At 52.9% G+C, this 24590-nt stretch overlaps 2 protein-coding genes across 4 annotated transcripts in view; both read left to right on the forward strand.

Moving 5' to 3' along the window:
• The window catches only part of IGSF3 (immunoglobulin superfamily member 3), an 89291-nt gene extending 73038 nt beyond the window's left edge, over positions 1-16253 (forward strand). For both annotated transcript variants that reach the window (XM_029949105.1, XM_029949104.1), the window contains 4 exons: positions 3937-4347; positions 8124-8531; positions 11005-11490; positions 13180-16253. In XM_029949105.1, coding sequence (XP_029804965.1) covers positions 3937-4347; positions 8124-8531; positions 11005-11490; positions 13180-13430 — 1556 coding nt within the window. In that variant the 3' untranslated portion in view covers positions 13431-16253. The remainder of the gene's footprint in view (positions 1-3936; positions 4348-8123; positions 8532-11004; positions 11491-13179) is intronic.
• Positions 16254-19871: 3618 nt separating this feature from the next.
• Positions 19872-24590, forward strand: part of CD58 (CD58 molecule) — a 40326-nt gene continuing 35607 nt past the window's right edge. For both annotated transcript variants that reach the window (XM_029949510.1, XM_029949511.1), the window contains exon 1: positions 19872-20018. In XM_029949510.1, coding sequence (XP_029805370.1) covers positions 19961-20018 — 58 coding nt within the window. In that variant the 5' untranslated portion in view covers positions 19872-19960. The remainder of the gene's footprint in view (positions 20019-24590) is intronic.

Raw genomic sequence — 24590 nt, forward strand, 5'->3', positions numbered from 1 at the left:
ACTTATGGCTTCTCACACTTCGTGTCCTTGGACTCTGCTGGAGGGCTCGTGAAACTGCAGGTTACTGGGCCTCAGGCCTCACCTGTGGCGTTTTTGACTCTGTGGTCTCAGCAAGTCGCCCGGTGATGAGCCACGGATGGACCCCTGAGAGCCACGGATGGTCACGATCTCGCACACACCCCAGGCCCCTTGCGTCATCTACCGTACGGGCTGCCTGCCCCGAAAATGGTGCTCAGGGAAGTTCTCACCTTGGCTCGCTTGGGTGCCCTTTCTCTCCCCTCCCAGGCCTGGGGAACACCTACCTATTTGCTTGTTTCTCAGGGCTGAGCTCAGCTGTCACACACTTTTTGAAATGTGCCGTCCCTGCTGTCACAGATTAAATGCCTTTCCTGTATATTCCGTACCTCCAAGACAAGATTAATCACATATTTATTCAATCATCCATATATTAATTTGTTTAGCAAATGCTTGGGCCACAGTCCCTACCCTTTAGATTGTTCGGTAGGAAAGAAGAGGCCTTTAAAAAATTAACCTCAGGGCACCTGGGTGGCTCAGTTGGTTGAGCGTCTGAGTCTTGATTATGGCGTGGGTCATGATCTCCTGGTTGTGACATTGAACCCCGTGTCAGGCTCCGTGCTGAACATGGTGCCTGCTTAAGGTTCTCTCTCTCCCTCTTCCCCTCTCCTCTACTCCCCTGCTTTCTCTCTCTCCCTCCAAAATAAAAACAAAACAAAAAAAAATTAATGAGCTCTAGCTGGCTATAAGGGAATCCTTTCCTGGTGGAAGTTCTGTGTGCAGAGCACGCATACAAAGCGAATCCGCAGAATGGGTAGGTTGGCTGGTGGAAGGCGAGCCCTTCCGTGCTGAGTTCCTCCGTGCTCCTGATGCCTCTCCCCCGTCACTGCCCTGCCCTCGCAGTAACAGAGCAGCCTCTCCTAGAACCCAAAGTGCACTATTCTGAGAAGAGGCCCAGGAAAGGAAGTCTCCAGATGCAGAAAGAAAGGGCCTTTCCCTCAAACAGGGCCCAGCTCTCCCAGCTCTGGGAGCCTGAGGTGTCCCTGCAGGTGGTGTGGGTGACGGGGCGGGGGGGGGGGGGGGGGGGGAACCTCGCCCCGAATCCTCTCTTCCTGCCCATTCCTCCCGCTCACTCACTGTTGAGGATTAACCAGGCCTTGGCCCTCAGCATCTTTCCTTTCTCACCTCTGTGTTTATTGCCTCTCGAAATCCACTCACAGGGCCACATCCAAGATTTCTCAGGCTTTAAGGTGCATCGGAAGCACCCAGGGACCTTGTCAAAGACAGTTTCTGAGCCAGTGGGTTGGGGTCTGGGAGGCTCCCTGGGGACTCTGATGCTGCTGGTCCTGGTGCAGCATGTTTGGTGGCAAGTCTGCCAGTCCCACCGTTCTCGAGCCTGTGTTGAGTGTGGGACGTGGGACCGAACCCAGAGACCAAAATGAACCGGAAAGAGTGAGGATGGAGCGCATGCTTCCGATCCAGCGGGCCCTGCGCTAAACTCTTTTCTGTAGACGGTCGCGTGTAACACGTACAGCACTCCCTGAGGTGCTGTCATGATGCAGACAGAAATTCCTGCGGGCCTTGTGGGTGCCTGGGCCCCCGTCGCCTCTGCGGAGGAGGGTGGTGCCCACAGACAGCCTGCACACCGCGATCCAGGACAGGACCCGGGAGACCTTCCTCATTAGTCGTGGGGGCCGCCGTCTCCTCGGGCTTCACAGAAGGTTCTCCCTGCCCGTGAGATGCGGGAGGAAATTCAGGGCGTAGAATGGGAGCTGACCTCTCCTGTGCCACCTGTCAGGCATGCCCCACATTTCAAAAATGCCTCTTTCAAGCTTTTCAACATTTCACAATATTTTGACATGGGAAGGGGAGGGGGGAAATGGCAATGCTTTGAAACATTTCTCTTCCTTGGATCCTGGCTCTGGGACCATGTGACCCAACTGTAGCTTAGTCATAGGATTCCAGTTTAACATATGCAGTTACTATAGCAATTGAGGTTTCCTTAGTAACACTTGCAAAAATAATCCAGCCCCAATTAATAATACATTTTCAAGCTCTTCCTACCCTGCACCGAACAGCCCGGTTTTCTTGGACAAGCCCCAGATAATTCAGGTGGTATTGTTTGTGCTGATGTAGATATCATTTGCATGCGGTGAATTGGCTGGAAAGGAATGAAAAGGGAGCTGGGTGTTCCGAGGACTGTAGGGATTCGATCCGAGATGTCGGCTGGCCAGAGCTCACGTGCCTCTAGTTTGCAGTGCTTGGAGGCTTACTGGTATTACTGGTAAACCCTCCCTGGATTGCCGGTGTGCCCCGGAGGACTGTGTGTTTGAAGAAGGGAGAATGCAGGAGACTGGGCTGTTCACCAAAAAAAAAAAAAAAGAAAAAGAAAAGACAGAAAAAAACCCCAGAAGGGTGGGCCGTGGGCTGTGGGATTCCTCTGCTATGGGTGCGTTCTTGATGGTTTGAGAAGGTCCCTGGGAACATGAGCCCAGCAGCCCTTTGTGAAGAGCGCCACCTGAGTCCCCGCTGAGCTACTTGTCCTTAGAGCTGCTTTTGCTACAATGGCGTTGGGCATCAGATCCTGCCATCCCTTCCCCCGTTGGCTCCTGTCCGCCACTAAGAGCGTTTTTGCCTGACCAGGGTGTCCGAGGGACGGTCTGGGGTTTTCAGAAATTTGACTTGGGGTCTGTAAGATGCCTTCACCGACAGCTCCCCAGGAGGAATTTGGAGTTCCGTCTTTTTCTTAAAATTTTAAACTTTTCCAGTGTGGAAAGGACGGGGGTAGGAGGAAGCAGAGCCAGGTGAGATAACGATGGAGTGGGTATGATCCCAGATGACCCACGTGAGACAGATTTCTTCTGACCTTGGCGTCCTGCCACCTGAAGGGTGCACGTAGTCATTAATTAGCAGGTAGGGTGGCAGCCTGGAGTCTGCCCTCCCTTCTGGTTTGGGTGAGGGGAAGGACACTGGAGGCGGCTCCGTTCTGTCCCGTTGCTCTCTTCTCAGCCTGCTCCCTCTGTCTCTGCCCCCAGGAAAATCACCCAGCAATCCTCGAACTACCTGCCACCGTATTTCTCTGACATACTCTCCCCGACCTATCCCAGCAGACTTTGATCAAGTGCTTTTCCTTAGCCCAGGCGCTGTGCCAGGCTCTGAGGGGTACAGCAATGAGCACGTCACTAGGCAGGCTAGTGGTGTTCTCCAGGGTATCCCTAGCACTTATTAGCATCAGGAGGGGCCATGCTCAAAATATTTGCAGACTGGAAGGGAAAAGCTTGATTGATCTCTACTCATGGGGCACTCGGGAGGCTAGGGTGGAAACTGCCAGAAGATCTGTAGAAGATGCTGGTGCCAACTCAAGAGAAGGGCTGCTGACCCAGTAGGATGGGAGGGAAGGACAAGGGCACGGAAGGGCCAGGGAGGTGGTGGAGCAGGAGAGGGGGCAAGGAGACAGAGAGGACAGCTGAGCAGAGACCAGAGTTCAGGGAGGAGGTGCAGGGGGCTGGGGAGGGGGTGGGGGCGCTGGAGGAGTGAGTCATGGAGATGAGTGAGGACAGTTGGGTAAGAGCCAGATTCTGGAGGGACTTTGTGCTGTGAAAAGGCATTTTTTTTTTCCTCTATGAGCTGTAAGCAGTTGGGAGTCATTAAACTTCCTAGGCAGGGAGATGATTGGGCAGATCTGAGTTTCAGCCTGGTCCCCAGAGGCTGCGTGCTGCTGAGGGGAGTGGGGAGGAGACAGGTGGAGGGGTGCTGGGGTAAAACCGACTCCGTGCAGCCTCCCTCACACCCAGCCATGCTTTGGAGGGAGCCCATCCTCAGCCAAAGCAGCCTGGAGGCTGCAGGTGAGGCTGGGGACAGGGCACCTTCCTGGATGGGTGTGTGCGTGATCCTGCTAACACCCCCCCCTTCCCTTTGCAGTGACAAAGCTGCAGGTGAGCAAGTCGAAGAGGACCCTCACCCTGGTGGAAAACAGGCCCATCCAGCTGAACTGCTCAGTCAAGTCCCAGACCAGCCCCAACTCCCACTTTGCAGTGCTCTGGTATGTGCACAAGCCATCGGATGCCGACGGGAAGCTCATCCTGAAAACCACGCACAGCTCCGCCTTCGAGTTTGGCACCTATGCTGAGGAGGAGGGCCTGAGACCCAGGCTGCAGTTCGAGAGGCACGCGTCCGGGGGCTTGTTCAGCCTCACTGTGCAGCGGGCTGAGGTCAGTGACAGTGGCAGCTACTACTGCCATGTGGAAGAGTGGCTGCTGAGCCCCAACTATGCCTGGTACAAGCTGGCTGAGGAGGTTTCAGGACGCACGGAAGTCACTGTGAAGCAGCCAGGTGAGGATGCAGGGGGAGGGCGTGACTGGCATGGGGCTTACTGCAGAGAGTCCTGCCTGGGGGTGACGGGGCCCTTCGGGGTGCATGCTGGGTGTGGGTGCAGGTGCGGAGACCTGTCTGGGGGGCGACGGGGCCCTGCGGGGTGCATGCTGGGCGTGGGTGCAGGTGCGGAGACCTGTCTGGGGGGCGACGGGGCCCTGTGGGGTGCACACTGGGTGTGGGTGCAGGTGCGGAGACCTGTCTGAGGGGCGACGGGGCCCTGTGGGGTGCATGCTGGGTGTGGGTGCAGGTGCGGAGACCTGCCTGGGGGTGATGGGCCCTGTGGGGTCCACACTGGGTGTGGGTGCAGGTGCGGAGACCTGTCTGGGGGGCAATGGGGCCCCGCGGGGTGCATGCTGGGTGTGGGTGCAGGTGCGGAGACCTGCCTGGGGCCTCCGGGGCTCCGCGGGGTCCACACTGAGTGTGGGTGCAGGTGTAGAGACCGTAATCCTGGTGCACTGCGGACTGCCTGCTTTGGCTGTGGTGCATCCTGGTGCTGAGGGCAAACCCAGGAAAGTGTCCTTGACCCTGCTCTTCAGGACAGCATCTTTCTCACCAGGGAGAGGCCCGAGGGTAGGTGTGGTGACCAAGAGGTGGCAAGGCAGGGCCCCTGGTGACCCCTGGGTCTCCTTCTGGCTTTATGGGTTGCACCCTGGAGCTCAGGCTAGGGTCAGCTCCATAGCCAACATTCTGTACCAGAGGGCACTTTCTGGTCCTGTGCTCTGCTTTCCTTTCCTGTCTTACCTCCCATTTCAGCCCAGGGAGGAGCCCTCCCTTCTCCAAAGCGGACCACCCTCGGCCCCCTCTCAGAGCCTGTGGGTGCAGCCCCCCTCATTCCACTGCTTTACAGACGGGGCCAGCACCTGACCTCTGCCGGAATGCTCCTGGGGAAGAACTGCTTTCTACCTCCACAGCTTCGTGGTCGGAAAACCCGCTCTGTGTAATTTCCCTCCGGGTTTAGATCTGCCCCTGGAACAGCCTGGGATGACTTTAGGTCATTTTGTTTCACATGTGAAGGGTGCCCCTGGCAGTCTCCCTCTCCCCTTGTTAAAGGGCTCTAAGCCCCACCTGATGCGGCCTTAAGCTCCCTCTCCCTCCCTCATTCTTGCACGGCCTGTAATTTGTTGTCACTGCCTTCCCTTCCTGACAGGCGGGGCTGCCACCTCAGGCCCCATCTCCGCGCATTTGTTTATATGACATCCTCTCTGCCTGAAACGCCCCTCTCCTGATGCTTCTCCCCTCTCTCTACCCCATCTGCAAGACTTCATTTGACATCACCTCCAGGAAGCCTTCCCTGCTTTCTCCCATATCGCCAGAGGTGCCTTTTTCCTTATAAAATACCTAGCGTTATAATTATTTGTTTGCATTTCTTTTCTACTCTGGGCACTTTGAGGACAGGGCTGTGTTTTTGTATTTTCAGCCACTGGTATGGTGCCCTAAATAAATACTGATTGAATAAGGAACAGCTGCTTTCCTGGAACACCCCAGGGCCTTCGTAGTTACTATTCTCTTAGCCTGGAGCAGATTGACCATAGATCTTCATTTATCTCATCCTTCCTCAGAGAGGTATTCCTAGCTCATTTTAACTAAAAGAGCATCCGAGTCACTCTGCACCCCTTTCTGTGTCGCCTGCGTGGCACACACCAGCACCTGGCATTCCGTTTCTTCACCTCTTCATACGTAAGGAATTGTGAACTGCTGATTCATATTTATGCTTCTGGAAAAATCAGCCCTTATCAGATACTGTATGTTATATATAGAAATGTGTGTGTGTGTATACTTTACCTTTCGGTTTCCACCGCTGGAGTCCCAGAAAGCCTCAGTAACCGTTTGTTCAGACAGCACATGGGACCAGATGCAGAGGCCTGGCCGTGCTGAATGCAGTGGGGCTGGCCCCCTTTTTTCCCTCCAGATGTTGTATTGCTGAGGCTGCCCCAGTGCAAATTGTCCCCCCCCCGCCCAGCGGCACTTTCGGGAACCCCTTCTCGTGTATTGCAGAGGGAGCTCTGGCCTGCACGATCCCTCTTGGTATTTCCAGAGACCTCAGGCCAGCCCTCGGGGCTTTTGAAAACTGGCATTTGTCATTTGGCCCACGTAGGTTTCTTGTAGGTTTCTGTTCTTCCTGTCTGTTTTCGGTTCTGGTCACTTTCTCTGGTGGGAGGACGTGATCTCCCCCCGCCCACCAGAGTGCCGTCCTCTCCCTTCGCTTGTTTGTGCAGAAACTGAGAGAATCTCGGTGGATCCTAAATTTATTGAGGGACTTTCCCCATCTGAGACTACAGACTCACAGCGAGCTCCGTGAGGCAATAAAAAGGTTTCTCAAAACCCACATAGGGATATCTCTGTCTGTGGGGAAGGTTAACGTCGTAAATAGAAAACTCACAAGACCTTGATTAAAACAACACGGTACTTCTTTTCAGTTGAGTTTTCGTTTCTTTGTTGTTTTTTCTTCCCCTCCTTCCCCTTCTTTCTCTACACACCACCGCTCCTGATGACAAAGAATACGCCTCTAGAGCTTTTGGAAAACACAGGAAAATAATCTTTCAACCCAGAGACAAGTAGAGTTAACATCTCACATACACACGTATGTGTGTAAGTATATTCTGGGGAGACTGGCTATTTAAAACAGTTTTTCTGTTGTTTTTAATTTTCGGCCTTTTCATTCCGAAGGTATTGCCTTATGTTGTAAAATACCTGGGCAATTTTGAAACGTAAAAAGTGAAAACTGATGGTGTGTGGCCCTCAGGAGCTCTCCTTCTCTAGGTGCTTCCGCGGTTTTGTAGCTGTTTGATCCCTCTGGTTCAGACTCATTAGGACCTTTTAGGAAATGTAGGTGTCATCCAGGCCTATGGTCATGGGTGACATTTTCTCTGCAGAGGAGAATCTCATAGGCTGAGCTGTCCAGTCCCTGGTTCCACCAGTATCGGGCTTTTCTTTACTAATGTCAGATCAGTTCTGTCCCTGTCTCGAAAGGGAACCCAAGACAGTGAGGACTGCAGTTCCTAAGACCAACTCGGGGACATGTTTAAACTGCTTCCTTTGTAGCCCTTTGGTGGTGGGCAGTCTGGCATAGTCTAGTCTCGTGTGGCCAGTTTTAAAAATGTGCTCTTACGGGTGCCTGGGTGGCTCAGTCGGTTGAGGGTCCGGCTTCGGTTCAGGGCATGATCTCATGGTTTGTGGGTCCGAGCCCCACGTCAGGGTCTGTGCTGACAGCTCAGAGCCTAGAACTTGCTTTGGATTCTGTCTCCCTCTTTCTCTGACCCTCCCCTGCTTGCACTGTCTCTCAAAAATAAATAAAAAAACATAAAATTTTTAAAATAAATAAATAAAATTAAAATGTGCTCTTGGCTTGAAAGGGGGTCTCAGCATACCCTTTCCTGCCTGTCCTTTCCTGGCCACCCCTTTGGTCAGCCGTCTGCGCATGGGGCCGCTGTCACTGGACGTGGAGTCTTCCAAGGCTCATGCTGGCCCTCCTCTGTGCACCTGAATCAACAGATAGACACTGGGGGACAGTGGTTTCCATGCCCTGCCAGCAGTCCCAGCACTCAGGCACACAACCCCGTTACATTGAGGGCGCCCCACCTGGGAAGGGATGCTGCCCTTCGAGCATGCCGCTGCCTTTCCGTGGACCAGGTCGGGGGGGCACCCTGGGGCACCGTGGACCTGCGCTTGTGAAGGGCATGCGTGCGGGCACCTGTCACTCCCCGCTGCTCACGTGTCCTTCTCCGCCTTTCCAGACAGCCGCCTGAAGCTCAGCCAGGCGCAGGGGAACCTGTCGGTCCTGGAGACGCAGCAGGTGCAGCTGGAGTGTGTGGTCGTGAACCGCACCAGCGCGGCCTCGCAGCTCGTGGTGGAGTGGTTCGTGTGGAAGCCCAACCACCCGGAGCGGGAGACCGTGGCCCGCCTGGGCCGAGACGCCACCTTCCACTACGGAGAGCAGGCGGCCAAGAACAGCCTTCAGGGGCGGCTGCACTCGGAGAGCCCCGCGGCTGGCGTCTACCGCCTCTTCATCCAGAACGCGGCCGTGCAGGACAGCGGGGCCTACAGCTGCCGCGTGGAGGAGTGGCTGCCCAGCCCCGGCGGCGTGTGGTATAAGCGGGCCGAGGACACTGCCGGCCAGATGGCCGTGACCGTCACGCGGCCAGGTGAGCACCAGTGCCCCCGAGCCCTCAGTGCCGTGGTCTCTCCCACCATGAGCGTGGTGCTTCATGCATCGTTTGCGGCTGAATACGTGCACAGTTACGTTTTGCACTTACAGCCGCCTCTGGTTTCCCCCGGAGCACATGGGGAGTTGCACGTCTGGCTCTGGCCCCAGGTGCTCCTGTTTCTCCACTATGGTGATGTTTTCACTAGTTTCAGAACATAGATTTTCTTTGCAAAGAATATGTTCGTATTTGGGAGGTGGTGGAAATGCGAAACTCTTGCAGCAGTAGCCGCGTGGCTCAAAAACAGCTTGTAGGTTGTTGGTGGAAGGGAATTGATTCACGTACTTTAAATAGAAAAGGACGAAATTCAGTGTCTCACCTGCCAGTAGCTGCATCGTTGCTGGTGACTATTCTGTGTGGCTTCTCTCGTCCGTATTAATGTTCCCAGAGTGCCTACATGCATGTGATTGCTCGGTATAATTCTCGTTACACATTCAAACCCCTCGTGAAAGCAGAGGTGAGCGGGATTCCTGTGTCCTCTGCAATACCACTTCCTCATTCATCCAAGTCAGAGCGAAAAGTCTGCGCCCCCCTCCCTTCAAGGACGTGGCACAGGATCAACTCTGTGGCCCGTGGCCCGTGTGAACGCTCTGTCTTGTTCACTTTCTGAGCAGCCCGGCGTTCCCGCGTGTGGTCTGCTGCAAGCATTCGTCACGTTTCCACATTTCAGTAGAGCTGGCTCTGCGTTGGCAGAAAGCTGGGGCTTCACCACAGTGCTCTCCCCGTGCATCCGCTGTGCCCACCCTGAGCGTCACAGAACACCCTTCAGGAGCATCTGTGCCCTGTGGTGGGAGATGGTTTGTCCTCCTCTAGAAGGGGACAGACATGGGCAACAAATTAGTAGACAGGCATTTTACAGAGAAGAGGGAAGAGCATGGGAGAATGGGCATTGGTTTCATTTGAAACACATGTATTGAGCCATCCCTAGGCATGTGAAGGGGCCAGGACATTTACATAAAAATGTAAACGCCAGGGCACTGGGTGACTCAGTTAAGCCTGGCTCTCTTGGTTTCAGCTCAGGTCATGATCTCATGGTTCTTGAGTTTACACCCCTGTTCAGTTCAGAGTCTTCTTGGGATTTTTTCTCTCCCTCTCTCTGTTCCTCCCTTGCTCAGTCTCTCTCTCTCTCTCTCTCAAAAGTAATCAACTTAAAAAAAAATTAAATGCTTGTGTTGTAAGCATTCAGACAAGAAGAAAGCAAAGGGAGAGTAGGTGGAGAGAGGCCCTTCCAGGGAACGGCATGTCCAGTGCTCTCTGCCATCTTGCCACTTGGGTGCGTGGCATCCCATTGCCCAGCCGCTGGGAGCTTTAGGACACAGCTCGGTAGGTGTCCTCAGCTGCCCCTTAATCTGCAGTATTTCTCCAGTGGCTCAGGGGTTATGATCCATCGTGATCTCTGGAAGGATAAGCTGACGCGCAGGGAGCAGGAGTCGTTTATGACAGGATGTTCTCCACCTCGCCACCTTGCCTTCCAGCACACTCTCCCCCGAGAGTGCAGGGCCAAGGTGCTCTTCCCCACCACCTGTCCTCAGGTCCTGAGTTTTCAGTGCCAGTGATGCACACCGAGATTCCGGATGGGGCTGTGCGGGCGCTGGGGGGGGGCACTGCACCTTTGTGTTCACCTGTGAGCAACATAGGGCCAATTCGTTGAAAGCCCAGGACAGTACTTGGAAGGTGCTTCTCTTTGGTCTCCATCCTAGCAGAATCCGAGCTGGCATCTCTACTTTTGTTGCTGTTAGGTTGGCATCTTTTTGCGAGCATTTCACAAACGGAGCCAAACAGGCCACTTAGGAGGCAGGGAACCTCGAACTGTGGAAGGGTGAATTCATCATCCAGAGTCGCCATCACAAATTAGCGCAAACCTTGTAGTTTAAAACAGCAACAAAAACGTGTTGCCCAGCAGTTGTGGAGGCTGGAGGTCTAGAAGCAGATTGTCAGCAGGGCCAGGCCTCCCCTGAAAGTTCCTAGGGAAGGATCCCTCCTTGTCTCTTGCAGCTTCTCTGTGGTCCCACGTGCTCCCTGGCTTGTGGCTGCGTTGTCCCATTCTCCACCTCTGTATTCACACAGCCCTTCTCCCCGTGTGTCCCCTTCTCTTCTCAGGACCATGTTTACCCACCTCTTGTGAATTCTTCTGCAGATATTTTCCGCAAATATAAATAAATCCACGTGTCCGAATAAAACATACTTCCTTCTGCAGACAGTGGCGCCTGGGGTGCACATTTCTTCTGTAGGCCAGCAGTCTGTCTTGATTCCATCCACATCTCTGCCACACATTACCTGCCTTCCTCCTCCCAGCGGGAGTGTATTGTATATCCCTGTGTTACTGAATGTATTTGGTGAGGGACACGTGGGTTGTTTGGAGCAGAGAAATTAAAACAGCCTCTTCTGCCTGTTCTACCCCCTGTCGCCCCAGATGCCGCCCTGCAGGTGGACACGGTGGTCGCCAATGCCACGGTGTCCGAGAAGGCGGCCTTCCAGCTGGACTGTAGCATCGTGTCTCGGTCAAGTCAGGACTCCCGCTTTGCCGTGGCCTGGTACTCCCTGAGGACTAAAGCTGGAAGGGAGAGGGTCGGCCCTGGCCTGGGAGAGCAGGAGGAGGATGAGGAGGAGGAGGAGGAGGGGGACGAGGAGGAAGAAGAGGACCTAACAGAGCGGACGGCCCTGCTGAGCGTCGGCCCAGATGCTGTCTTTGGCCCAGAAGGCAGCCCCTGGGAGGGCCGGCTTCGCTTCCAGAGACTGTCCCCCTTGCTCTACCGGCTCACCGTGCTGCAGGCGAGCCCCCAGGACACAGGCAACTACTCCTGCCGCGTGGAGGAGTGGCTGCCCAGCCCTCAGAAGGAGTGGTACCGGCTGACAGAGGAGGAGTCGGCCCCCATCGGCATCCGAGTCCTAGACACAAGTGAGTTTTCCCCAGGCTATAGGGGACAGATGTCCCCGTTGGTTCCAGCGGTCTGGAAGAATACACTCAGGGCGCGACTCTGGCTCAATAAGCAGTTTTCCCACCTGTCCTGGGCATCTCGGCTTTGACACACTGGTTCACGTACTTGACCCTTGACTGCCCCTGTGGGTAGGAATTAAAGTCATAACAAGCCACAGTCACCTAGTCACCTTGGTGTTCCACCAGGTTCTAGTTTAGTGAGCATTCCTCGTCCAAGTGTATTCTTAGGCGTCACCGTGTCCCCCCGTAGCCAACCTCAGTCCCTGTTTAGCTAGTTACCATGTTTCAGACACCTGAGAAGGAAAGAAAACGAAGCCTGAGTACAGTCACTGTTCTCGGCTCATGTGCATTTTGGAGGGCGACTTGGAGGTTCAGGTGGACGTTGCCCGGTCTGTTAGGAAACCCAGCTAGAAGGGCAGTAAGGCACAGGGCGTCTGGGAAGAGCTTAGCAGCGGCCCTGCCCACTCAGTCCAGAACTCAGACTTCTCACCAGGTCACGCCACTCTGTGCACAGTGCCTGGAGGAAATAATGGCCGACCCGCATAATTTGTCCTAATGAGGCAAGTGTGGGAGGGCATAGCCCACTGGAGGTGGTGTGTGTCAAGGTAGAATTAGCCTGAAATGCAGAGGGACAACATCTGCTGGAAACTGTAACTGCTTTTCCCTTTCAGCCAGAATGTTTTACCAGTAATTTGGGTTGGGATGTTTGAGCCTCGTTAGCCTTTTCTTTTCTTTTGACTCCCTCCTGTTGATTAGACGCAACCACACGAAATTGAGGTTTTGTAAGTCACAGGTGGGTGAAGTGGGTGTCGAGTTTTCTTGATCATACTGATGGCGACAGCTGTGCAGTAGAAAAGAACACAGAGAAAAGCCTAAATCCGACTCAGACCCCCTGACAATCTACTACTGGAGGACCCAGAGTACAGGGGAAAGTGTTTAGACCCATCTGCCCACTGTGGATGCCCCTATTTTTTAAGTTCCGTAGAACGTGGAGGGGAGCCAACAGCCGTCTTTTCCAGAGAAAATGCAGCTCCTGGGGGCTGGGCCCCTGCTTAGGCCTCGTGGGTCTGGGGCGTGGGGCATGGGGGGCGGGTTTCATCCTCTTCTGTATCCAGAAATGACAGCACTGAATTCTGCACAGCCACAAACACGCCTGCGGACGTGTGCAAATGGTCCGTAATGAATTTCACTCAATAATGCTAATCAGTGCTAATGTTAATCATGTAAGCATCATTTCTGGTAAAATTGCTGAGAAGCTGGGGGGTAGAGAAGGCATTATATCCCAGAGAAGGGCACTCGGAGTGGAGCTCGGTGCCGAGGGGCATGGGAAGTGCCACCAGGCGGGAGGTGTGGACTGCAGTGGAGTCGGTTTCCTCATCCAGGTGTGGCTGGGCTCACAGTCCCTAACCTCCATTTCACTACATGGCTTTCCAGGCCACAGTACGGGCCCCTGGTGGGACACGGGGGCATTGGCTTGTATGGCCTTGCAGCTGTGACTCGAAAGGGGCACTGCTGTCAGGACAAGGCGACCAGGGCAGTCCCCCACTCGTAGCTGCAGCAAGGAAAGGACAGGGTGGGCTGGGCCAAGCCTCTGGGAGCAGAGGCTGGGTGGCCAGGCTCCCAGCCCTCACGGTCTGGCCTCTGTTTCAGGTTCCAGCCTGCAGTCCATAATCTGCTCCAATGACGCGCTCTTCTACTTCGTCTTCTTCTACCCCTTCCCCATCTTTGGCATCCTCATCATCACCATCCTGCTGGTGCGCTTCAAGAGCCGGAACTCCAGCAAGAGCTCTGATGGGAAGAACGGGGTGCCCCTGCTGTGGATCAAAGAGCCACACCTCAACTACTCCCCCACATGCCTGGAGCCCCCCGTGCTCAGTATTCACCCAGGAGCCATAGACTAAGGGGACCCCAGCGAATGTCAGCTGAGGAGGAGCTGACACACTCCCTTCCTGCCTCTTGCTCTGTGATGGGACGGCGGGCAGCGGACAGCGCCCCAGTTCTGGAGTGTTCTCCTGGCAGAAAACAGCCAGACTGGAGAAACGCCCCGAGTCCCGGATCCGTCACAGAGACAGACTGCCTCTAGGTGGCAGTCCTGGTTGGTTATAGCTGTTTTGAAGCAGATGTCCTTATCCTGCAGAATTAGGCTTCTCGTTGTTGTTTTTGGTAACGTAGTGAGTAGCTCCAGATGTCACATCTACTCACTGAATTTATATCGTGTTCTCAGATAGATGTGACAGGGGTTCTTATTCTTTGTAAGGGGCTTTTTAAATCCCTTTGGTTCACCCTTTCTGGATTCGCAACTTTGCGAGCGAATGTCTCGTAACGCATCACTGATGGCAAAAGAGAGGATGGACTTTTTGGTGCAAAGGAATTGCTTCCAGGACCCTTCGTTTCTGCATACTTGAAAACGCTCCCCGTGGGTCAGAAACACGCCCAAACATTTTTTACTTTCTTAACAAGACTTGAAAATTATGTGTCATGTGGGCCCAATTTGTAGCTTATCTTTTCCCTCAGCTGGAAGTTGTCAGAACCACTTTGTAGTCAAGATGAAAGCATTGAATTTCGCTTCAAAGAACTATGTACATTCAGGAGAAATCCTGCATAACCCCATTAGAGGAGACGGCACCCGACCAGACTGTCAGGGAGGCAAAGACGGAGGCTTCATCCAACCTTGCCAAAAAAAATTATAAAAATAAAACAAAACCAAACCCACAACTTTGTTGGAGAACAGGTCGAAAGCCTCCAACAGCACATGCTTTGCCAGTGTGGCCGCTGACTTTCAGATTGATCGAAGCCGATGATCCGTGAAGGAGGGGAGCGAGGCTGGTTCCTGGCGGATCTCTTGCGGGAGCAGCCTCAAACTGTTAACTGTGAGCAGGTGGGCTTCCATTTTAAGGTGCTTTGCCAAACTCTTCAAGGGAAGCGGCCAGGGAGCCTGGAAAGGGGCAGCCCTGAGCGGGGCCACCATTGACACCACACACCGGAGGGCTTAGGGCCGGCCAACCGCTAAGCTCCCCCAGGAGTCCGCGGTGGGAGGGCGGTGGTTTCCAAGGCCCGGAAGTTGGAGAACAGGGGAGAAATCCTCGCCGCCCTGGAGATACGAAGACTTGGGTTTTTCTTCTTCCTCCCAACGTGATTGCCCTCAAAGGCGACGATGTCTTTTGTACTCACCATTCTCACCCCATGCCTCACTGCCATAAAAATTCGTCTCTGGGAGAGGTCCAGACACAGCCCTCTTGTCACCTTTGCAGACCACCTGGTCTCAGCGGAGAGTCACCACATGCCAGTGTGGGCTTGTTGCCCTTCCCCTTCTTAGATCTCATTTGTGGTTTTGGGTGTTTTGGTTGTTCACGGTTATGGTGGCTTTTTATTCGGATGTCCATTAAAGCCCAGCAAGGCCAGAGTCGCCCTGTTCAGTTACACTATGGAGCAAGACGTTCAGCCCCACCCCCCCCACCCCTGTTGCTCACCCCATGGGAGAAGTGTGGGTGCCCTGGCCCCTATATTTTGCTGGCCAAGAGCGCCATCTCCGTTCCTCTGGGAACCTGCGTCTGGCATCCCAAGGGGATGCCCCGTTTAGAAAAAGCCACCGGGGATTCCAGAGTGAGGCCTAAGCCGAGGGTTCTGTTCTGTCCTGAGATGGAACAGACTGCAGGGGGGGGCCGTGGGGGTGCTGGTGGTGGTCTCTGTGCTCAGCAGACACTTTGCTGCGCCGCAGCCGAGGGCATGCAAGGTGACCGCCAGGCTTCTGTAGACCCACCCGAGAGTGCCGTGCTGTGAGCCCCTGTGTAGGGTCCACACCTTCATCCCCAGCGTGCTCCTTTCCACTCATTGTGTATGCGCAGCCACGCTTTGCGGGGACAGTCGTCCGCCCAGCGGTGGGGGGAGAAGGCAGGCCTTTGCCCCATTTCTTCATTTCAGGCGTGTGGGTTTGCTGTGGGCAACTGGCCCCTACCCGTGGCCCGAGTCCATGAGGGAAGATGACCGGACTTTCCTCGGGGTGAAGGGAAACATGCCAGAGGGCATGTGAAACTACTACAAGCAGAGATTGCTCACAGGTATGGAAAAGTAGGTAATGCATGTAATTAAATAGGCCAAGCGGTTGCAGGAAGTTTGAAAGGAAGAAAAGAACCCGAAGTCAGTATTTTAGCAAATTTTTTTTCCTGTGTATTTTTCTGTTGGGCTGGGGATTACCATCAAAAGGGGAGCTTTTCAGCTTTCTGTGAAAATCCCCAGGACCTCCTTTGGCCATTTCTATGGAAATGTGGTGTCAGATGAGGGGTAATGGTGCCCTCCAGTGGCTGGGAGACCTCATCGCACACGGCCAGCCCGAGCTGGGGTCGGGGGTGCCGGCACTGGACCAGGAGAGGACAACGGCCAGCCAGTTCTCTGGACTTACCTACAGCTACAATGTTGCATTCTCGAAAAACTACACTGTGCGAGGCCCATTCCAGGACACGGACGTGACTACACCCTCTTTCATCAGGGTGTTTCTGTAGCAGGTTTTCATATTCTTTTCAAACAATGGTTTCTCTGCTTTTATTGTTGAAAAAAACAGGTGGGGTAAGAAAACTCCCCGTGCATGATGTAGAGAGCTGTTGATTTGTTTTGATTCGTTCATTTGTTTTTTTAAAGGAAAACTCTTTGTAAGATGTTGCACTAAAATGTTTTATATACACTTCAGAGACCTGTAGTAAATTATGTTGAAAATATGGCCGTTTACAGTGACTGGAGTGTTGTCTTTCTTTCTGCCCCCCGCCCCCCACCCCCTTAACCAGTCTCTCTTTCGGTGTGAAACTGTGCCCTGGGGGCCTGAAGTTCCTGCCCCAGAGTTTGCCTGCTAGGCTCAAGACTCAAGAATTACAGCCCTTATCGCCAGATTCTGCTCCTAGCCTAAAGTGTGCCTTTGTACAAATGATGATTTAAAAAACAAAAAATCCTTTCTCAAGGCAGTTGACTACCATCTGCTGAAAATGTATCCTAACAAATGTACACAACTACCCTGACTATCAAGGCTACTGGCCTCTAGATCAGTGCAACACGCAACACACCCAGAGTCCCGATAGGCGGGTTCAGAATGTAGAGTTTATAAGCCTAGCTTTCCTTCTTCTCGGGGGTGGGACAGGATGGGGTGGGAGGAGGCTGATGGAGCAGGAGAATAGAAACAGGGAACACCCTTCTCCTTGGCTACGGAGGGCCTTTGCAGCAAGACTACACCATCTCTCTCCGATAGTGTAGCCCTGTCCTGAGCCCTCAAATTGTCAGCCCGCATTTTCCAGGACAGAGGACAGAGCAGGGGCTGTGCCTTCAGGCAGAGCACACCAGCCCCTGTTCCTTGCACACCTGGAATGCTGGGATGTTTTGGAGGCATTCACCACTTATGCAAAGTGAGAATGACAGAATGACTAAAACCACAGCAGCGATACGTGATTAGGCAGAACCCATCTGTAATTCTTTACATTGCACCAAATATGCAAAAGAGACTAGAGAGGGTAAAAAGCAGAGGGAGGTGCTTCCTTTTCTGTTTCTTTTTAAAACTCAAACCTTTCAAAGGCTTGAATGTGTGCTTTCCCCTGCTCTGCAGCCCCATCTGCTGCATCCTTATCAACTTCTTGCAGCTGCTGGCCTGGGCAGGAGTTGAAATGTGATTGTTTATCCCTTGGGTATCCAGAATGGTTCCACATTAAGGCTTACATATTATTTTTGCCTCATTTTCCCCAAATGCTCTCTTTCTGCCAGAGAACATTTTAGAAAGGGAAATAGAGTATTATGGAAGAAGGTAACCCTCTACACCTTTGGTGCAAATCTGCCCAGTGTCTATGTAAGCGAAGTGAACGGACACTTCCACGAGAGGCAGGGAGAAGCTCATGCATGCAGGATTCAGAGCAGAGCAATGCTTTGCTTAGTGCACTCTGGAATTTCCAAGCTTCCTTGGGGGGAAGTTACGAGGTTGGCAAGAACTAGAGCCAGAGTCCCGGAGAGGGACTGAGTGAGCCCTCCTTTCTTACCCCTAGATCGTGATTCTCCACACCGACAAGCTGATAAAACGGAACCTCTTAATACCGGCCACAGGATGAAAAATAGATCCACTCTATTTTGATGGTGCGTCCTCAGTATATGAATAGATCCTTTCTGGCCCATTGCCTAATTCAGGTCCACCTTTCTGAGCCACTTCTGATTCATGAAGTCTGCTAGGGATGCGAATAAGCTCTTCTAAAAACGCTTGATAGAAGCACAGCATTTCTCTTGATAAAAAAAGCTGGCATGGCTCCTCGGTCTTGTTAGAGGCGCGTCCAACCAAAACAGCCCTAATGAATCATATCTCACCCAAAGGCTGGAGACCATGACCTGAGGCATGCTTCCCAGCCCCAGGTGACTGGGAAGCTCTTCCCTCAGCCCTGATCCTCAAGGGGGTTGACAGCTCCTGCTGGCCAGTTCAATCAATGGCATGGCTGCCTATCTGGAAGTTGTACCTGCTTTCGTGTGAAAGGGCCAAAGTGGTGATTTAGATTTCACTTTATTTTTTTAATTAAAAAAATTTTTAATGTTTATTTATTTTTGAGAGAGAGAGAGACAGAGCATGAGCGGGGAAGGGGCAGAGAGAGAGAAGGAGACACAGAATCTGAAGCAGGCTCCAGGCTCTGAGTGTCAGCACAGAACCTGATGCAGGGCTCCAACCCAGGAACTGTAAGATCATAAGCTGAGCTGAAGTGGGACGCTTAACCCACTAGCCACTAAGGTGCCCCTTGGATTTTGCTTTAGTTGGTCTCCCGGTTCTGCCCCTTACTGTGTGTCCTTGGACAAGTCATTTACCTTCTCTGAGTCTTCTTTTCCTCCTCTGTGAAACTAGGGACAGCAAGAAGATAAAATTAATTCAGGCAATGCACGTAACACAGGCCCTGGCTTAGTAAGCACTCACCAGATGTTTGTTAGGATCACTTCTTAGTTGGGAAGTTCTCAGGGGCTCTCCAGTGTCTAAAAGTTTCACCCTACCCTCACTTTCCCAGTCGGTCTGAGTTCCTACCAGCCAGGTGCAGAGCAGGAACTTGATTTTCTCTCATGTTTTGTGCTATACACCGCCCCTGCCTCATGTTCCCAGAAGGGGATGTCTTAAATTCGCATACTTCATGATCCGTGACGTTGGTCCCAGAAATGTCACTGGTAGAGATACCCTTTCAGATGGGATGGCTGATTTAAGAACTAAGGAATTCTTACAGTTTAAGTGTTTTGAGTGGTTCTGGGATCCTCACTTGAGGATGATGAAGATGACATCAATAAGGAAGCACGTTTCCACTCAGTTTCACAAGTGATGTGTTAGTGTCTCTTAGGACAGCAGGGAGTCCTGTTCCTTGGGAAGAACTTCCAGCTCCCATGGAACTTAGAGTTCCCTTGACTCCCACTGCTAGGTAGAGGAAAGGCCCGCGGGGGCCACTGCCAGGAGCTGGTTCTGGGAGCAGAGGAGTTTGGTCTGGGGTCAGACAGACTGCAGAGAGGGCAAGCCCATCAAGAAGCCTACTCAGGAGGATGGAGTGTTCCAGATGCCTGCTGCAGCCTGGGTGGGAGGTTTTGGGGGGAAGCCACACAGTGAGGCGATTCATTACACCTGACTCCTCAGCCTAAGGGGAAGTCCACACTTGAGATGCAGGAAGAGGAAAACAGAGGAAACCGACAAGGGAGAAACCCAAGGCTGGAAGTCCCAGCCCGGAGGAAGGGAGTGTTGGGCGTCGCGGCCAGGCTTCAGGAAAAGGTGGCTCAGATAGGCGGGCCCTCAGCACCAGGTAATCCGCACATCTTAGCAGGTGTCCAGAATGTTTCCTTTTGTTTTAATGTGCCCGGCCAGTGACCCGCAGGAAAGGCGAGCCCCGCCCTCTGCTGCTGGAAAGCGCTGAAGGAACAGAGTGCCTGGGAGCCTCCTAGTCCTCTAGGAGAGTCCTCCGGTCACCGCAGGGGCCAGCCGAGCGGGGCGCAGCTCCCCCTCCCCCCACTTGCCAACACGTGCCTCCGTCTCGTCCCAAACGTCCAGGGAAAGTGCTGGAGGAGGAGGAGGAACCGACACAAGCCTGGTTTTAAAAACGCAAGGCACTGTGAAAGGACAGCTCCACAGAGCAGACGGGGAGGCGGCGGAACGACTTTGGGGACAGGGCGTGGGCAGCACGACGTCTGCGGGGCGGCGCGGGGCTGGAACCGGAAGAAGGGGCCCAAGTTAGAAGCCCGGCGAGGCGAGAGCGGGTCTGAGCTTACCCACCCGTCAGGGCCAGGGAAGGGGCGGAGCGGGGCGGGGCCAGCGGCGGCGGGACGGGACCGGACGGGACGGGACAGGGTGGGGCCCGCGGGGGCGGGACCGGGCCTGCGCGTGGCCGTAGGCGGAGCTGTGGTGAAACTTGCCGCGGACCCTGGCCCAGTCCGGGCGTAGAGGCCGGCCGGACGAGCCATGGCCGGGGGCTTGGCTGTGGGGATTCTCCGCGCGGCCTGCCTGGTGCTCCAGTTGGGTGAGTGGCGGCCTCCTCCGGGCCCCGGCGGGGACTGGGCGGTGCCGGAGGTGTCGGGGGCTCCCCGGGCTCCAGGGCCGAGTGGACGGGCGGGGCCCGAGGCGGCTGCAGCCTGGGTTGGGGAGCGGGGTGGGTGGCGGGGGAAACGCGGCCGGCGGAGAGACTTGTCCCGTCGTCTACACGTCTCCGTGGGTAGTCAGGAAGCAACTTTGACCTTAGACACCGGAATCCTGGTTGGGAAGAGGGACAGGCCTCCAGCTCGCTCACTTCTTCGGTGTAGTTTCCTCTAAGACCGAGGGGTGACCACCCCACCAAGCCCTGTCACCTCCCGACTTAGCGTTCCTCCGGAAGGGTGTGCCCTTGTGTAAGTTCCAGTGACTGCTAAGTCACTTGTCGGCCCTTCCCTCCCCGGGGAAACTTCACGAGAACTTGGGCTACCCTTTCACGGCCTCCGCTGCCTATGAGCTCTTTCCGGACGCGACGGGCAGCGTGTTCCACCTGCGGGACGAGTCCCGCGGATCCCCGCGCGGGTTGGGGAGGCGCGCTCGCTGGGCTGCCTGGTGCCCCCGCCCCTGCAGTCCTCCCTCCTCCGACTGGCACTACTGCCAGGGGGAGTGCAGGGCTTGGGATGGGCCGAGAGAAGTGCCCGAGGGGGCGATGGCCTCACTCCGGGATTCCTAAGTAGGGCGGCTGGTGCTCCTTCGTCTCCTCTGAAAACGTGAAAGAACTGCCGTCATCCCTCTCCCACTTCTTCAGCGGGATTAACAGCCCCGTGAAATAAGTATCTGTCTCCACGTTTACGGCCCTACATCCACAGCCATAGCCAACTCTCTGGGGGCATATTTATAAACCTTCAACTACTTTTTCTTTCCTTGAGGGTTTCCCGTTGGAGGCCCCTTTGCACGAACTGCAGATGAGTCTTCATCCTCATTCTGCACTCTGCACAGACGTCTGCGGAGCGCACCTTAGTGGGGAAGGGGTGGGGCCTTCAAAGGTGCCTACATTATCGGGTGCAGAAGGAAATGTGAGACAGGCCTCCTGGCACAGGGTGCTGCGGGCATGCAGAGGGGACAGAAGACTGTCTTTGGTGAAGGCACATCTCTTGTGAAGCAGACCCTTCAGGGTAGGGAGGGTATTTGAACTTAGCCAACTGGATTTGTGGTGTGTGGACATGCGGTGATGTGGGAAAGGATTCCAAGAAGTGGAAAAGACAACTTGCTAGGCAAAGGAGAACTCTTTCTGTGCCTGGCAGAATCGGGACCATGTGCTTGGGAGGGATAAGCTGGCCTCAGTCCAGAGGAAGGGTTACAGCTGAGAGGAAGGACCTGGAGACAGGAAGGCCTGGGCAGATGCCATCCCAGGACCCCAAGAGCTTTGAGACTTTCCTGTGCTGGTGTCTAAGGGAAACCGGGAGACACACATACAGGCAGAATCTGAGTCAGTGGGAAGCAGCCCACCAGTGATTAAGAGCATCAGCTCCAGGGCATCTGGGTGGCTCAGTCAGTTAAGCGTCAGACTTCAGCTCAGGTTGTGATTTCACAGTCCGTGAGTTCGAGCCCACATTGGGCTCTCGGCTGTCAGCGCAGAGCCCGCTTCAGATCCTCTGTCCTCTCTCTCTTCCTCACTTGCTATCTCTTTCTCTCTCTCTCTCTCTCAAAAATAATATACATTAAATTTTAAAAAATGAGCATCAGCTCTCTGGTCAGATGCCTGGCTTCCTGCCCTGGCCCCGCCCCTCACCTGAGTTACAAAATCTGTACATTCCCTAACTTCTCCGAGCAAACTGTCTTTGCCCTGAAAGAGAGAGAACACCACTTACTGAGGATGTGCTGTGTGTTGGGCACTGTACAAGGGAGTGGGGTGCAACCAAGCACTGCCTTTCCTGCCTTTGTGAAGCTTACGTGGGGGGTGGGGGAGACAGTACGTGAATAAATGAGTAAAGATGTAGACGTGGAGTGGCAGGCAAAGCAAACATTGATGCATCGGAGATTAGTAACGCAGAGAAAAGGAGGGTGGGGGTGGTTCACATTTCTTTTTCGTTCTTTAAAACTCTGGAACATTGAAAATCTGTAGCATAGTTGCCCAAAAAATAGCATAATGAACACTTCCACACTTTTCTTTTGGAATCACCAGTTGCTAACATTTTGACACATGTGGTTTAACTTCTCTCTGTTCCTATCCATGCAGTCTTAATTTTTGTGTCTAAACTTTTGAGAGTTGAAGGTCTTAGGACACCTTACCCCTAATAGGTCAACATGTGTCTTCAAAACACAATATGTCTCCGGTAAGCGGTGGAACTATGGTCATAGTCAGGAAATACACCATCGAGGCATTCTGTTTTCTGCAAGGGTCCAGAAGCCAATCTTAGATCACATACTGCATTTGGTAGTCATGCCTGTTTAGTCCCCTTCCTTTACTTTTTTTATTTTTTTACTGTTTGTTTATTTTGAGAGAGAGAGAGAGAAAGAGAAAGAATCCCTCTCAGGCTCCACGCAGTCAGCGCAGAGCCCCCCATGGGGCTCCATCACAAGAACTGTGACATCATGGGTTGAACTGAAGTCAAGGGTTGGAAGCTTCACTGCCTGAGCCACTCAGGTGCCCCTAATTCCCTTTCATCTGCAACCTTCCAACCCCTCCTTTTCTGGGTGTACTTGATGATATCACCACTTTCGGAAGGTCTGGACCAGTTTCACAGAACGTCCCCAGTTTCAAAAATTTATTTTTTTTAAATGTTTTATTTATTTTTGATACAGAGAGAGACAGAGCATGAGAGGGGGAGGGGCAGAGAGAGAAGGAGACACAGAATCTGAAGCAGGCTCCAGGCTCTGAGCCGTCAGCACAGAGCCTGACGTGGGGCTCGAACCCACGAACATGAGATCTGACCTGAGCCGAAGTCGGAGGCTTAACCAACTGAGCCACCCAGGTGCCCCAAACGGCCCCAGTTTCATAGAACGTCCCTAGATTTGGCTTGTCTGTGGTCTCATGATTAGATTCTGGTGAAAATGTTCAGGAATGTTTAGGAATGTGTTGTGTCCTCCATGCATCTCATTAGGGAGCAGATCAGTCTATCTGCCTCATTGTTGGAGGCCTTTGGGTATTTGGTGAAGGTGAGCCACCAGATTTCTCCTTCTCAGAGGCACCTGTTCCACTTTGTAAATAATATGTGATTTATCAAGTGACACTTTGCAATTGTGCGACCCACCTGTTCTGCAGCAATCTTTCACCTGATGTTTCAGCATCCAGTGTGATTCTTCCCCAAGTCCATTAATATATTTGTAGATGGCAGGGCCTTGGGTGGCTCAGTCGGTTGAGCATCCGACTTCGCTCAGGTCATGATCTCGCGGTTCATGAGTTCGAGCCCTGCGTCGGGCTCTGTGCTGACAGCTCAGAGCTTGGAGCCTGTTATAGATTCTGTGTCTCCCTCTCTGTCTCTCTGACCCTCCCCTACTCACACTGTGTCTCTCTCAAAATTAAAACATTTTTTAGAAATTAAAACATTTGTAATGGCAATTTTCTGTCCCTAATTTTCTTTATACATCATTGACACTCTTCAGTAATGAATAGCTTTTTAATTTTATTTTTTTAGTATAAGTATAGACTAATGGATATTTTTTAAGATGGCATTCTTATCATTATCTATTTTGATGCCCAGCAACCTAGAATTTGGCAGATGGGAACCCCTGTGTACTGAGTGTTCTCTGCCAAGTTTCCATCAGTTTTTGAGCACCTCCTACTTTCTGGTGCAGAAAGATATTCTGGACTCATCTTGTACCTTTTCTGCTTCAGCTTGGAATCATTAGACTCTCTCATTCCTCTGAGTGGGAGATGGGGTTTAGAAACCAATATTTAGGTGCCAGGTGTGCTCAGGGCTACTGGAGTCATGGCTTTGGCTCTGTCGGTTCTCAGAGCTAGGAAATCGAGTTTGAACAAAGTTATGGGTTTGTCCTGTTACGCCAAAGCCTAATCTAACAATCTGGTTCATCTTTCCCTCCATTCCCTATTTGTATCTCCCTTTGCCACAGTGAGAACTCTGATCTTCATAGAATCCGTAGTGTCCTAATACATTAAACACAAAATAGTATCAGAACTGCTATACCAGTACCACTGCCAAGCACAAACTGTATTAAATACAGTTCTTTTTATTTTTCCATATATTCCACTGAATAGGTACAGAAAACTGTATTTTCAAGTTACTTAATTTTTTCCTTCTGTGTGGTTATGCTATCAACTCAGTATATAGTTGCATTTATTTTTTTAACTTTTAAAAAAATTATTTGAGAGAGAGAGAGAGGGAGAGAGATTGAGCATGAGTGGGGGAGAAGCAGAGAGGGAGGGAGAGAAAATCCCAAAACGACTCCCTACTCTCCGTGCAGAGCCCGATATGGGGCTCGATCTCACAGCTGTGAGATCGTGGCCTGAGTCAAAATCAAGAGCCGAACATTCAGCTGACTGAGCCACCCAGGTCCCCCAATTTGTTTTGTTTCTATTCAAATTTAGGTCCCCCCCCATTTAATTTGTAAGTATATAAAATATTAACATGGTTCCAATCAAACCATATAAAAAGATCTTCTC

Source organism: Suricata suricatta, chromosome 8 (genome assembly GCF_006229205.1).
Source record: "Suricata suricatta isolate VVHF042 chromosome 8, meerkat_22Aug2017_6uvM2_HiC, whole genome shotgun sequence".
Taxonomy (NCBI): domain Eukaryota; kingdom Metazoa; phylum Chordata; class Mammalia; order Carnivora; family Herpestidae; genus Suricata; species Suricata suricatta.